The sequence below is a fragment of the Sinohyriopsis cumingii genome, unplaced genomic scaffold (assembly GCF_028554795.1).
Source record: "Sinohyriopsis cumingii isolate HCF-2022 unplaced genomic scaffold, ASM2855479v2 utg001397l, whole genome shotgun sequence".
NCBI classification, from domain to species: domain Eukaryota; kingdom Metazoa; phylum Mollusca; class Bivalvia; order Unionida; family Unionidae; genus Sinohyriopsis; species Sinohyriopsis cumingii.
The window spans coordinates 164,380-179,522 of record NW_028315993.1 but is presented as its reverse complement, the minus strand read 5'-3'; the positions used below and the strand labels follow the sequence as shown (position 1 = coordinate 179,522).

Below are 15,143 nucleotides of genomic sequence, written 5' to 3'. Positions count from 1 at the left end.
ATGATAACAATACTTTGCTTGGAGACAAGTACAATCATTACAGAGAACACCGACTGGTGAGCTTCGGAAAGTTGCATTTTAAGGGATTTATAGATATTCTGTAAGTATCAGTCTACTAGTTATTTTTATGAAACTTTAATTCATATTGAGTCAATGCATGAAAATGGAATAACGTTGTACTGAATGTGCAGAGTTCTACATTTACTCAAATCAAGGTCACTAACACTAGTCTCTCCAAGAGTTGTTCAGTTAATAATACATCATCAATTAAACTCACAGAATTTTTAAGTTTTCAAACATATGTTATTGATGATACAGAGAGCTGTACATTCTCAGTGACAGATGTTCACATACTAAATCCCAGCTAACTCACACGTAGGTTTTTTAATGCACAAAAAAGTTTTTTGGTTTTTTTTAGTGAGTGCGATTATAAGGTAAAAATATCATGTGCACGTCATTTCCTGTGACTATGAGGTCAATAAGAGCAGATGAAGATTCTTTAAAAGAAATAGTTACTGGTATTTACACGGAATGCTAACTTCCACTATTATTATACTCACCATTAACACGCCATCTACATTCTTTACATACACCACTAACACCCCCCAAACTATTTACACACTCCACTAACTCTCCATCTACACTATTTACACACAACACTAACTTCCCCCAAATTATTTACACACTCCACTAACTCTCCATATACATTATTTACACAAACCACTAACTCCCTATCTACACGATTTATACACTCCACTAACTCTCCATCTACACTATATACACACACCACTGACTTCACATCTCCACTATTTACACACTTCACTCGCTCTCCATCTACACTATTTACACACCACTAACAACTCCTCTACACTATTTACAAACGCCACTAACACTCCATATACAATATTTACATACACCAATAACTCCTGCTGTACACTCTCCATCTACATTATTTACACACACCACTAATTCTCCATCTACACTATTTACACACCACACTAACTCTCCATCTACACTATTTACACACAACAAGAACTCACCAACTACACTATTTACACAAACCAATAACTCCCCCTCTAACTATTTACACACTCCACTAACATTCCATCTTCACTTTTTACACACACTACTAACTCAACATCTACACTACTTACACACACCACTAACTCCCCCACTAACTATTTACACACTCCACTAACTTTCCATATACACTATTTACACACACCACTATCAAGTGCCACACTGCAGACATCGTAGCGATACGACAGAAAATGTGTTAAAGCTACGTTAAAAATCCAAATAACACACACACACCACCACCACCATTAGCTCCATATTCATTGTATGTACACATGTCACTAACTCCTCATCCACATCATTTACACCCACCGCTAATTAACTCATATGATTCAGTATTTACCAGTTAAATTTTCTTACCTCTAACTACGCATCTACATCATCTATACCCACCATTAACTCCATATTCATTGTATTTACATATCCCACTAACTCCTCATCCACCTACCGCTAATTAACTCATACAATTCAGTATTTACCCCTTAAACTGATCTCGCCATCCACATCATTTACATCCACTGGCTCCAAATCTGTAGTATTTTCCCACCTCTAACTCCCCATCTACAGTATTTGTACTCACCAATAACTCCACATTCACATTACTAACACCAACCACTAACTCCCCCAAAACAAAGGCACAATGCTTTGTCCAGTCATTGTAACTATTAGCTAATCTAATATGTACAAGATCAGTTAGATACACAACACCTCTAAGATCACACAGAACCACTAAGATCACTCTACACCTCTTAGATCACACAAAACATGCTAAGATTACACAACACCTATAACATCACACACCACCTCTACGATCACATAAAACAACTAAGATCACAGTACACCTATAAGTTCACATAAAACAACAAAGATCACACAACACATCTAGGGTCGCACAAAACCACAAAGATCATACAACATCTCTAAGATCACACAACACCTCTACGACCACATAAGACTACTAAGATAACACAAAAAACTACTAAGATCACACAGTACTTTTCCGATGGCACAAGACTTCTTAGATCACACACCACCTCTAAGATTATATAAAACAACCAAGATCACACAACACCTCTAAGATCACACACCACCTCTAAGACCACACAAATTTACTAAGATCACTCAAAACTACTAAGATCACACAAAACCTCTACGATGGCACAAGACCTCTAAGATCAAATAAAACTACTACGATCACACAACTACCTTAAAATCACACAAAACCACTAGGATCACACAACACCTCTAAGATCACATCAAAATATTAAGATCATACAACACCTCTAAGATGGCACAAAATCACTAAGATCACAAAACACCTCAAAAATCACATAAAAAACAACAAAATCACACAACACCTCTAAGGTAACACAAAACCAATAAGATCACACAACACCTCTAAGATCAAACAACACCTTTAAAATGGCAAAAAATCACTAAGATCACATAAAAACACTATGATCACATAAAACCACTATGATCACACAACACCACTATAATCACATACATCAACTAAGATCACACAACACCTCTAATATTACACAAAAACACTAATATGTCACAACTTTAATATCGCACAAGATCACTAAGATCGAATAACACCTCTAAGATCACACAAATCCACTAAGATCACACAACACCTCTAAGATCAGACAAAACCACTAAGATCACAAAACACCATTAAAAACACGCAACACCTCTAAGATGGCACAAGATAACTAAAATCACCTAAACCACTAAGATAACACAACACCTCTATGATCATATAAATTAACTAAAATCACACAACACCTCTAAGATCACACAAATCCACTAAGATCACACAACACCTCTAAGATCAGACTAAAGCACTAAGATCACAAAACACTACTAAGAACACTCAACACCTCTAAGATGGCACAAGATTACTAAGATCACCTAAACCACAAAGATAACACAACACCTCTATGATCTCATAAATTAACTAAGATTACACAACACCTCTAAGATCACATAAAACCACTAAGATAACGCAACTTTAATATGGCAAAAGATCAATAAGATCAAACAACACCTCTAAGATCACACAAATCCACTAAGATCACACAACATCTCTAAGATCAGATACAACCAATAAAATCACACAACACCTCTAAGATGGGACAAGATCAATAAGATCAAACAACACCTCTAAGATCACACAAATCCACTAAGATCACACAACACCTCTAAGATCAGATACAACCAATAAAATCACACAACACCTCTAAGATGGCACAAGATCACTAAGATCACACAAAATCACTAAGATCGCACAAATCCACTAAAATCACACAACACCTCCAAGACCACACAAACCACGAAGATCACACAACAACTCTAAGAATGCACAAGATCACTAAGATCACACAACACCTCAAAAATCACACAAAACCACTAAAATCACACACAACCTCTAAGAGCACACAAAACCATGAAGATCACACAGCACTTTTAAGATCACACAACACCTTTAAAATCACACAACAACTGTGAGATGGCACATTAGCATTAGGATCACACAAAACCTCTAAGATCACAAAACACCCTAAGAACACAAAAAACCTCGAAAATCACACAAAACTGCTAAGATCACATACCACCTCTAAGAACACGCAGTACCCGTAAGATCACACAGCACAACACGGATGGCAGAAGATCACTAAGATCACAAAATACCTCTAAGATCACACAACACCTATAAGATCACACAAAACTACTAAGATCACATAACACTTCTAAGATGGCACAAGACCACAAATCACACAACACCTCTAAGATGGCACAAGACCACAAATCACACAACACCTCTAAGATGGCACAAGACCACAAATCACACAACATCTCTAAGATCACGCAACACTTCTAAGATCACAAAACACCTCTAAGATCACACAAAACCACTAAAATCATACAACACCTTTAAGATCACACAAAACCACTAATATCACAGTACAACTCTAAGATCACACAAAATCACTAAGATCACAGTACACCTCTAAGATCACACAAAACCACTAAGCTTACACAACACCTCTAAGATGGCACAATATCACTAACATCATAAAACACTAAGATGAATAGGAAGCATAAATATGATTACATTGTGCGTGTAAAAAAGAGTATGATTGCAGCTTTGATAAGCTCTTTACACACCAAAATGTTTACGCGATTTCATTTGTATAGATATTTCATTTTACAAGCAAGTTGATCTCTGTACAATAATTCATAAACTAAATATTAGTTATTTATATTACATCGACACGGCTAGAATATTCCTGTCTGTATTTTGCAGCCCAGTCATCCTGTCAGCATTGTGTTAGGTTGAAAACTCATTTCACTTGGAGTGAATAACCCTGAAGCACAATCATAAAAAGAGATAAAATGGCTACAGGAGGAGAGAAAGAAGTTGGTTACAGTTTTGCCAAGGTTGGGACTCTGACACTAGAAAAAACTAGTAAGTGATCCATAAGTTACATATAAAAATCCAGTGGAGTTTGTCAATGAATATTTTCATAATCTGCATACGGATACTTGTACTATATTCATTACATGGTGGAAAATGTCAGTTTCTATTTTATACTCATTTGTTTCCTAAGGTCTGACATACCTAATGGAATATGACAGTTAATAATTTCATATTTTCGTAGTCTTTGTTACATAAGTCTGGCATATTTATTCAAATATTTAAGTGAATACTTTGAATTTCGATCTTAGTTTCATACTCTAGCATTACCTATTGTCGGGCATACTTAATGGAATCTGTCCGTAAATATTGTCATACCCTGCATAGAGATGCTTTAATACATATATTATAAAGGAAAGACAGGAATGACCGTGTGTACTAGCAATAAAACAGCCAGTGGGAAATACTTCAGAGTTGGCTAAGCCTAAATACTGAAGTAACCTTAAAACTATAATGTAAAACCATAAGCTCAGGTTTTGGTAAATTGATATTCCAACTGGCTGCAATGCAAGTCTTTTCATTGATTATGCGTGTAAGCTTTCACCATGACATATATTATAGTGGCTTTCTGTATGATGACATAGTCTGGTGGTTATACATACACATATAAAAGAGATCAGTAACTGAACCTCCTCTCTTTGTTCAGTGCAGTGTGTTCCTAAATAATGTTTATTAATATGCATTATGAACCGACCGATAGCGATTGTGACTGCGTGGTTGACAGGTATGAACATGTTCTTGTCACTGTTGGCAGGTAATCTTACCACCGCATTGTTAGGTTTCGTTTTTACCGAGCTTAAAGAATGATTTACCTATATGTATAGCGCCAAAATATCTGCCCTTTGGAGAGATATTTGATTTTTGTAAGAAAAGAGTCAAATATCTATGTATTCTTTTTCTCGCACGGAGGATGTTCAGACTACCTTTCTTGGGATGATCTCGATCTAGATGCTATTCTTACGGAGTATAGATATTATGAACACAAAGAAGACTTGTAACGATGACGACGATTTTGTTGATAAAGCATCCTCAAACAGATGTGTTGTTTGTCTCCTGCACAAAGTAGATTCAAGAAAACATACAATTTATGCATATCTTAAATTTGTCTAATGAATGATTTACATTGACGTCCGAACTGAATGAAATGTGTTGGACATAGGCGATATTTCGCAATATTAAAAAGAGAATTCAAGAGTGATGAAAAAACTCGCGATTAAAACTTAAATTTGGAAATTTCATGTACACTAATTAATTAAGATTTTATGCTCGTCAAATATTAACTACATATTTAGTTATTTGATATAATAAAATGAAATGATATCACAAGATAAATATAATATCATAAAATAAGGAAAAAGGGTAAAATGGCGCCTCATAAAACTAGGTCTAATATGGTTCGATGATCAAAATATTTAGATTTATATATGAATATTATAAAAACGATATTAGTTTGACAATGGTTTGGTAATTGCCCTACCCACTCCACCGTCAACCAGGGTTATTATCCAGTACAAGAATACGCTATTATTTTGACATGTGTAGAGTTAGAGGTTGAATATTCTCCCACCAACCAAACCGTCACTCATGGGTTGTATCCACCATAGCACATGTTATTATTTGGAGATTTGAAGGAAATACCATTTAATAATCACTCCACTCGCGCAACCATCAAACAGGGTTACAATCCGTCAATGTGGACTGGTCAAGCACACTCTGAGTCGTGCAATCAGAGGTTCATAAACGCATTTAACACCTTGACCTACAGCCAGTTCGATGTCGCTTGGGCCACAGAAGTCTGACGTTTTATCGTCAGCCAGAACGTCAGACTTCTGTGGTTGGACCATATCACACACACACACGTGCGTGTGTAAGGTAATGTTTATTTAATTTTAATCCGCCTATGGCATTTATAAACATTGTTTCGACCCCTGTCATCAATTCTATAGATCAGTCATGAATTTCCATTGATCACTGATTAATCACTAGTGACGTACGAAAATAACGATACCAATATTAAGAATTTCCAGCCGCCCACCTCATTCATAAAGGAAAGAGTACGCAGGAATCTGGAGTGAGAGAGAAAACTTATTTGAAACTGAACCTTAACCAAGTAGCATACTATAACTCGGATAGTTGTAACGGTATGTGTACACTTTCCATGGGATTTATCTACAGTGTTCATAATATCAGTGATACAAATTCGCAATAATCTGTAGAAATTATAAGGTAATTTTCTTGTTTATGAGGAACACACATACTGTAATTTATTTAATGCTTGCTTTTGTTGCTGTTGTTTTTTTCTTAAACCTATAATTAGGTTGTAAAACAAAATTATTTTTAAATATCAAAATATCCGAAAGGTGCCCCCTACATACTGTCTCTATTTTGGTGAGTACGGCAAGATCCTTTTCTGGGGGGTTGGTGGGTGGCACCAGACAGATGCCCCCATTCCCAAAAAATATATAAAGTATTTTATGTTAGTAGTGAATAGGGATACTATAGCCTTAATGGGAATTAGCATTACAGACACCCCCCCCCCCCGGGAACATATAGCCTCAATGGAAATTTAACATGGAGAAAAATTGTGGGAACATATAGCCTCAAGGGAATTTAACATGGAGAAAAATCGTGGGAACATATAGCCTCAAGGGAATTTAACATGGAGAAAAATCGTGAGACGATATAGCCTCAAGAGGAATTGAACATGGGAATAGGGACTGTATAGCGTCAAAGGAATTTAAACAGGGTGGGACTGTATAGCGTCAAGGGAAATTGAACATGGGATTTTTTCTTTTTATTTTAAAAAAAAGGGGGTAGGCAATCGAAAGTCATTCTCTTTTCGAGAAATGTGGGTGGCCCTGAAAAGGGCCTTTCGCTTTCTTCTGCTTCTTCTTCTTCTTCTATTTCCTCCATTTCCTCATCCAGCCCCTAATCTTTCCCCAAATTCCTTTGTTCTTCCTCTTTTCTTTTTCTGGTAACCAGTCTGGGTGACCCATAGCTCTGAACTTCTCTTGTATCTCGATCCAATTTTGATTGACTTTGTCAAAGGCCTCTTTCTTCATTATTGTTTCCTTATCCTGTCTTTCTTGACTCCATTTTTCTTTTATCTTTTTCACCTCTTCAGTCATCACTTGTTTCATTATTTCTTCTCCTTTTTTCAACCTGTCCAGCCCCCTCTTCAAATATGACAATTCCGTCCAATAAACTATATGTTCTAGGAAGCACCGAACTTGGATGACATAATCTAGTGCTTCCTTCAAACTCCCCACTCTGACATAAGGTGGGTCAGTAAATCCTCTTGATTTGTTGACTTCATCTTCTATCATTCCTTCTATTATATGTCTGGCGGCCTTTAGACCTTCGACTTGACTGGTTACCAAGTGTTCTTTATCTTCAAACTCCCATTCCTTTTGTATCCTTTCTATAGCATATTCTGCATCTATCATCCAGAAATAGATATGCCTCAATTGATTAAATAAATCAGTCACTTGCGTCATCTTGTCTAGATTATTCTGTAGAAAGGTGCGAACGACGAACTTTGTAGGTTCTTATAGTTAAAGCGCGGACGTGAAGGAAAACATCCCCAAGACATAAAATTGATATTACCTAGATCATGACCAAACAACGCGCGGACGTGAAGGAAAACATCCCCCTACTTTCTCATTTCATATAATAAAACCCAAACTATACTCTCCACATACGCTAAGAAACAATAAACAAACCCATAATCTACTATTCACACAAACTTACGTGAGCAGCTACAAACATAAACACAAACACACAAACACATACACTCACATTATGAAAAAAGAGTCAATGTTTATATTCACACTACTCTACCTACACACATTGGCAAATTGATTGTTATTTCTTTTCTTGAGTATTGGGTAGCCCTGAAAAGGGCTGTTTTTTCTTTTGAACTTCATGGACACCTGGTTAATGATGGCACCTTCCAGGCCTGGCGCCACATACACATCTTGTTCCCTAGTTGCTTTTTACTTTTTTTGGGGAGAGAGCAGAGGGAGGATAAATAGCTTCAGAATCCCAATTTTCTGTCTCTGGGATTCTGAAATTTCTTCTCTCCTTTTCCTCCTCTTCTTTGTTTCTTCTCTCCTCCTCCTCTGCTTTGTATCTTCTCTCCTCCTCTTCTTTGTTTCTTCTCTCCTCCTCTTTCATCCTTCCCTCTTCCACAGTGGCTTACGCGACCAGTTCGTTCAACAGGCGCCTGGCATAATCCAGATGCACATGAAGTTCCAACAGTTTCGCTAGTCTGGTGTTCATTCTGGTGTTGATCAATCAACAAGGTTAGCTGGTCTGCCGAACGAGTTTCAATTTATACTAAAAGTGCGGACGTGAAGGAAAACATCCCCCTAAAAACATAAAATTGGTCTTACCTAGATCATGACCAAAAATAACGCGCGGACCTAAAAAAAGCACTCACTCACTTTTTTATACTACCCATTCCTATTCACAAAAAATTGTTCATTAATCACTTCAATACACTATTCACATACGCAAAGCAATCAAACCCCAAATCTGCTCTCCCCACACCTCAAACACCCAAAAAACATGATCTTATTCTACTATCCATACCAACGTGCTTGAGCACTTACAAACACAAACACTTATACACAAATACATACCCTCACACTATGAAAAAAGAGTTAGTGTTTATATTCACACTACTCTACCTACACACATTGGCAAATCGATTGTTATTTCTTTTCTAGAGTATTGGGGTAGCCCTGAAAAGGGCTGGTTTTTTTTTTTTTTTTTTTTTTTTTTTTTTTTGTTTGCTATGGCATTGTTTTAGTTTCTAAGAATGCGATGTCCTCTGAGGACAGACTTTCTGGCGATAGGTCTGCTTCTTCGGAAAGAGAAGAAGAACTCTTTGGTGTCGATACGGCAATCGACAAAGCCTCTGTCAGGTTCAGGTTGCTGCTGCTGCTGCTGTTGTTGTTGCTGCTGCTGTTGCTGCTGTCTCTGAAGTCTGTACTTCTCTGTCCATTCTTCTTTCTCCCTGTTCACTTCTTCTCTGAAGAGCTCTTCTATCAGGTCTTCAGTGACTTTTAGCATTCTCACATTCTCTATCTCTTCTGGCTTCGGTATCAGACTGTGTCTGACCCTGTGCAAATTCACGTAGGCTTCGTTTAGCTTAGCTAGTTTGGAGCACATCTTCGTAGGAGGATGAGTCGACAATGGATGGTTAGACTGGAAACTACCCCGGTTCTTAAAGTCAAAGCCCGGACGTGAAGGAAAACATCCCTCTACGGTTTTCGAGCCGCAACGTTCAATGAGTGTCATGAGAGAGATAGTAAGAAGTCAAAGAGCATGAATCAAACATTCTTATAGCCAAACAAAAGACAAAGGCATTTTTTTCAAAACACAACATTTTTTTATTCAAAAATCACTTAACACTAACCAACAACTCTAATATTTTTTTAACAATAAACTAACCCTTTAACATCAAACATTTTTTTTTCAATTCACACTCTACTTTAAACAGGGCTGACAACGTTGTGAATGAAATTGTGATTTCCACTGTTGGAAGTCATTAGGCCATTGATGGACACTACGTTTCCTAGCTTGAGACAAAAGATAAGCATAATGGTCACAAAACCATTGATCTACTTTCACATCGTTTCTAGAAGAAGAACGAGGATCAAAATGAGTCACTAAATGTTCTAAGGAATAGCCCAGGCTGCGATGATGCAGAAAATACACACAATATTGTCCACACACCAAGGAATCTGTGCCTTGTAATTTCACATTATTGAATCGAGTGGTCTGAGCATTTCTTCTCATAAAGTCGATGATATCGTCTTCCAAAGGGGGCAATCCGTACGAATCGAAATATTCCACACATCCTTCTTGAGGAAAGTAGACGGCTACCCAGTGGGTTCCTGGGAGATGACTGTCGTCCGTGTTGATCACATAAGCTAGATGGTCTTGAAGTTTGCGATGAGGGAGTTCATCTTTAGCACAGACGACAGGATTCCAAGAAGACGTGTACGAACTGTGGTTCAAAAGGTAATAAAGTTCCCAGATATCCATGTTTTGTGTGGGTTTTTTTTCTTCTTCTTCACAGGTAATAATAAGTCATCAATTCGATCCTGACTTTTTGCTTGAAAATGTCTGACAAATAACCGTTTCTTCGTTTCTTCTCCTCACTTTGATTCAGGAGAGCTTCGATACGATGGATCTCTTGAGTGGTTAATGGTGGACAAGAATGTTCACGCAAGTCTTTATACCACTGGTGCAACACGACTTCCTCCGAGATGAGACTCCAGGCTTCGTCCAGATACTCGTCCAATTTTTTCTTCTTGACTCAGCATCAGGCATTTATCTTGTTGAATTTGACTGGGATGATCGTTTTGACATCCATAGCAATTTTTCTTGATCAATTCCGTCATTTTTTCGACAAAGTTGTTTGGCAAACCAGGAGACTAAATGGGGTTCTTGTTCTGGCCATCTTGACTTCATCATGACATCTTCTTCGTCTTTGTCTTGGGATTCTTCTTTTTCCACGGTCTCCTCACATTCCATCTCCAAAGTTTCTCCACTAGGTAAAGAGGGATAACAGTCTTCCATGACTTCTAATAGTCTAGAATGACTTCTCTCAAACTGTTGATTTCTATCGTATTAGCGAATTCTGCATACAGGATGACGTTCACTGTCTCTTTCAGTGGTTCTGCAAACTGACGTTCCACACGAATCTGGCCAGATTTTATAGGGTGGAAATGTCCCTCGTCGCTGCCTTGGTCTGGAGTGAAATCGAAAGCCCACAAAGCATAACCTCCTGCGTAATCTTCGTACGTAAAACCATGACTGGTGTTGGTTCCTAAATGGCCGGTGGCTTCGTACAAGGACAAGTAGGATCTCAAGTAATTCATCTTTGTGGAATCAAAGTTAGGTTCGAAAGGTCGGGTACACAAGGTCTTGCCATCGCGACTGACTTCGATTTTCTTCACAAAAAAGTGATGAAAGTTGAAAGGATTTTCAGTGAAGGTTCCGTTGAAGGCTGAATTCAGGACCATACCAAGGATTAAACGTTTGGGTAACTGTCCTTGGAATAGATGATCTTCGATCATGGAATGCTGTCCAGCAGGAATGGTGAACGTATTCACTTCCACACGTCGTATGGGATACTAGGCGGTCGTTCTGCTTAACGTTGACTGATGTCGTTTCCCACTTTGGGTAACACTTCCACGAGTCGTACGTAGAGTTTGGCCTCCTCGATTTTGCTTTTAGGATTGCCATTCTTAATAGCATCACCATCAGCCAACAAATGGAAAGCGGCACTGCTACGATTCAGTCTCAAGCGGACATTTACCCCGTTCAGCAAATATTTCTCTTGCAACCACATATCCAAATGCAAACGATCCATCAGTTCTAAACTCTTTCCATCTAAGATTTTCTTTTGTCTTTCCTCAAAGCCGTCATTGTCTTTATCTATTTTGTCAAACTTCTCCGCTTCGTCAGGTTCCCATAGCACACAAGCATTGAGATGAGTATCCTTGGCATCTATTCCGTACGTCAAGAGATTTTCCAGGTAGGCACGATAAGGGTAAATATCCATGCTGCTGCTGACCAGTTTGTTATTCAAGTACAAATCCACTGAGCTGAACAAGGAATGCAGGAAATTGTTGACGGGAGCTATATTCTCACCGTCTTCTACTCCACCATTATCCTTATCTAGAACTTTGACTTTCAAGTACAAGTAACTGCTATTCAGATCGATGTAATCTTCGGGCTGTCCCTTGATTGCAAACTCGATGGGAGCGGAATCGGCCAATGAGGAGACGGGATGAAATTCCACCCATTGGGATTCTTGCATGGTCATCATGGTGGGGGGCATGGCAAACAGATTCAGTTCCGACTTGGAACAGGCTCAAGACTCTCGGTGCATCATTTTTTTTTTTTTTGCTGTGTCTCAATAATCGAAAACGTCTAAGTCTCGAACGGTTCTTCTTTTCTTGGTCTTTCTCGCTTTAGACATGTGAAGTCTGGTGAAAGGGTATTTTCTTCGTCGTCTCTTTCTGCCTTGTCCTTGCTGAATGCCTGACTCGGTAGCGTGAAGGGCATTTATAGGTGTTTCGCGTCGGCCCAAAAGGTCTTTGCCCGTTTGCAGCAAGACATTTTTACCTGCCCTCATGAAGGCTTCTTTGGGGTTTTGTTTGTCGATGATGACATTTTGGAGAAATTCTTTGCCTTGTGTCAGTGCCGCATCTTTCAAGACGTGCAATCCGCGTGTCACCATCGGTTTCAACACCGGAGCCACCGAACGAAAAGCCGATTTTAACATATCTCCTAAACCGTGTCCTCGCTGTCGAGCAACCCCTCGGTACACTGGATACATGACTAACGAGTCGTGAGAGAACCGTTTTCGAAAATGGAGTTTCACCGTGACTTTTCCTTTGGTGAATGGAATATTTTGTCCCAAATCTCCTTTTATAGCAATGTTGACCGTGTCCAAATAATGAGGATGCACAAATTCGCGGTGGACGTGATAAGTGTTTCCACTTTCCTCGTCAGTGGCCGTGGCAGAATTTACTTTGAAAGGAATGACACGCAATAACGGCAGGGAGGTGTGTCCCACCACGTTGTACTCCACCACATCGGAGTACACAAAGATCAAATTTAGTCCCTGGTTCAGTTCTACCGGGAAACGAAAATACCTCGCAAAATGCCCGTTGTTGTCAATCTCTGCTTTCTCAACTTTTTTGGTCTGCTTATCCGTGACCATATTGAGGTCTCCACCCAAAATGTCATACAATCCAGGGCAAAATTTAATACGTATACTTTTCTCCTCACTTTCAAATTTGATGAGTAGACGATGAGACAGTTTGTGGCACTCCATGGTGACACGTTTTTTTAGTCCGGTCAAAACTTTGTCAAATGCTGCATAGAATTTGTCAGCGATAGCCTCCACCAGATGTTGACCACTAAAATAATCGCCTGAGTTAATTTTAAAGTGATAAACGTAAAGAAGAGGAGAAGGGTCACTGCTGCTGCGGGGTATTGGGGTCTTCGCAAGTGATTTATGTTGAGAAGTGGCCGTCATGGTTTGCTGCACTGTTGGGTCCAGAATTTCGACGTCAAAAGTGTTTTGAGTTTCAGTGATGTTTTTGATTTGTGTTGGGTGAATCATTTCTACTAAAGCCACGTCCCAATGGGCTTCGTGATCTAAGGGGATGGCCTGTGGTAATTTGGCCGTGTAACAGCACAACGTCTTGTGGGGAAACACCTCCATGGAACTGTCACTGGGTAAGGTTAAGAAAAATTGGTTTTGGTGACTCATAATTCCAGAGTTCTGTGGCTGTCCGAGGGGTTACTGGACGTCAGAGGCGTGTCTCCGCCCAAAATGGGGTTCTGGTTGTGGTTGTTGTTGGAGTAGTGACTGACACTGGCACTGGACACAAGCTTCCCGTGGTTCCCGTTCGAGGAGAATTTCAGGGAGGGATTGGGAACCAGGTAACCGATGCAACTGCTCAATAAAATGGTCCACAATTGTTTGTCTCCTTGTTGCAAACTCAAATTGGCAATGGCTGCCCCGATGACACAATACACCACGAAGATTTGGCAGAAAAAGACGATTTGCGTTTTAGGCACACGTTCTCCACACCCCAGCCACAAAGGTTGTTTTTTGTAAATATTGCACAGAAGAACTAGGTGAAGGAGGAGTGGTCGACGTAGCTGCGTCTGTGTGAAAGGGCATGATGGTCACTTCTTTTTATAGTCGATGACTTGCGAAGCGTCGATCCAAGAATCAAAACTGGGTGGATATCCTTTCCAACGTACTTTGACTTCTTTGACACGTCGTTTGCCCACTTTACGGGTTCTGCGTTCGAGAATGCTTTGGATGTTGTACACGTCGTTTTCTTTTTTGGTCACACGTTGTAACTCGGGCAAATGAAACGTTCCTTTTAACACTTCTCCGTTCATGTCTTCCAATTTATAGACGGTAGGATGACGGCCATGCACTCGTCCAGTGACGCGAAACAATTCGGTCGTCCAGTTAGGTAAGTAACCTTTGTCGAAAGTGCGTTTGGTTTTGCCAATGCGCACCCAATCTCCTACGGTCAACTCTCCACTTTTCTTGGGGACAGCCCTCGTCGGGGACGTACCAAACAGGCGCTCAAAACACCAGCACTTCGTTGTCGGGAGTCACGTCTTGCGGGGCACGTCCGATGCTTTGATGGTAAGATTGGTTGTACGCTTGCACCAGGTGCGGTAAGATGTCGATGTACTTCAGAGTGTGGTGATGCGTAAAATATTTCTACATGCGTTCTTTCAAAGAGCGTTGAAAACGTTCCACGATGCTGGCTTTGGTTTCGGGATTCTCGGTGGTAAAAAAATGAATGTCCCGTTTCTTTAATTCTTTTTGGAAAGCTTGGTTCAGAAATTCGGTACCTTTGTCCGTTTGCAATCGAAGAGGGTGACGACCACTTTGTTTCAACACTCGTCGCAGGGCTCGCGCTAACTCGCTGCTCAATTTGGAAGTCAAGGGCACGACCCAGGCAAATTTGGAAAAGACGTCGATGACACAAAACAAATATTTGTAGCCACGATTGTAGCTGGT

The 15,143-nt window shown here is 39.4% G+C and overlaps 1 protein-coding gene across 1 annotated transcript in view; it reads left to right on the top strand.

Annotated features, from left to right (window-relative positions):
* LOC149772526 (uncharacterized) overlaps nt 1-15,143 on the top strand; it is a gene marked incomplete at its 3' end in the record, with an annotated part of 164,136 nt that continues 148,993 nt past the window's right edge. The window contains exons 1-2 of the mRNA XM_089947642.1: nt 1-100; nt 4,391-4,552. Of these exons, the coding sequence (XP_089803768.1) occupies nt 4,480-4,552 (73 nt within the window). The remainder of the gene's footprint in view (nt 101-4,390; nt 4,553-15,143) is intronic.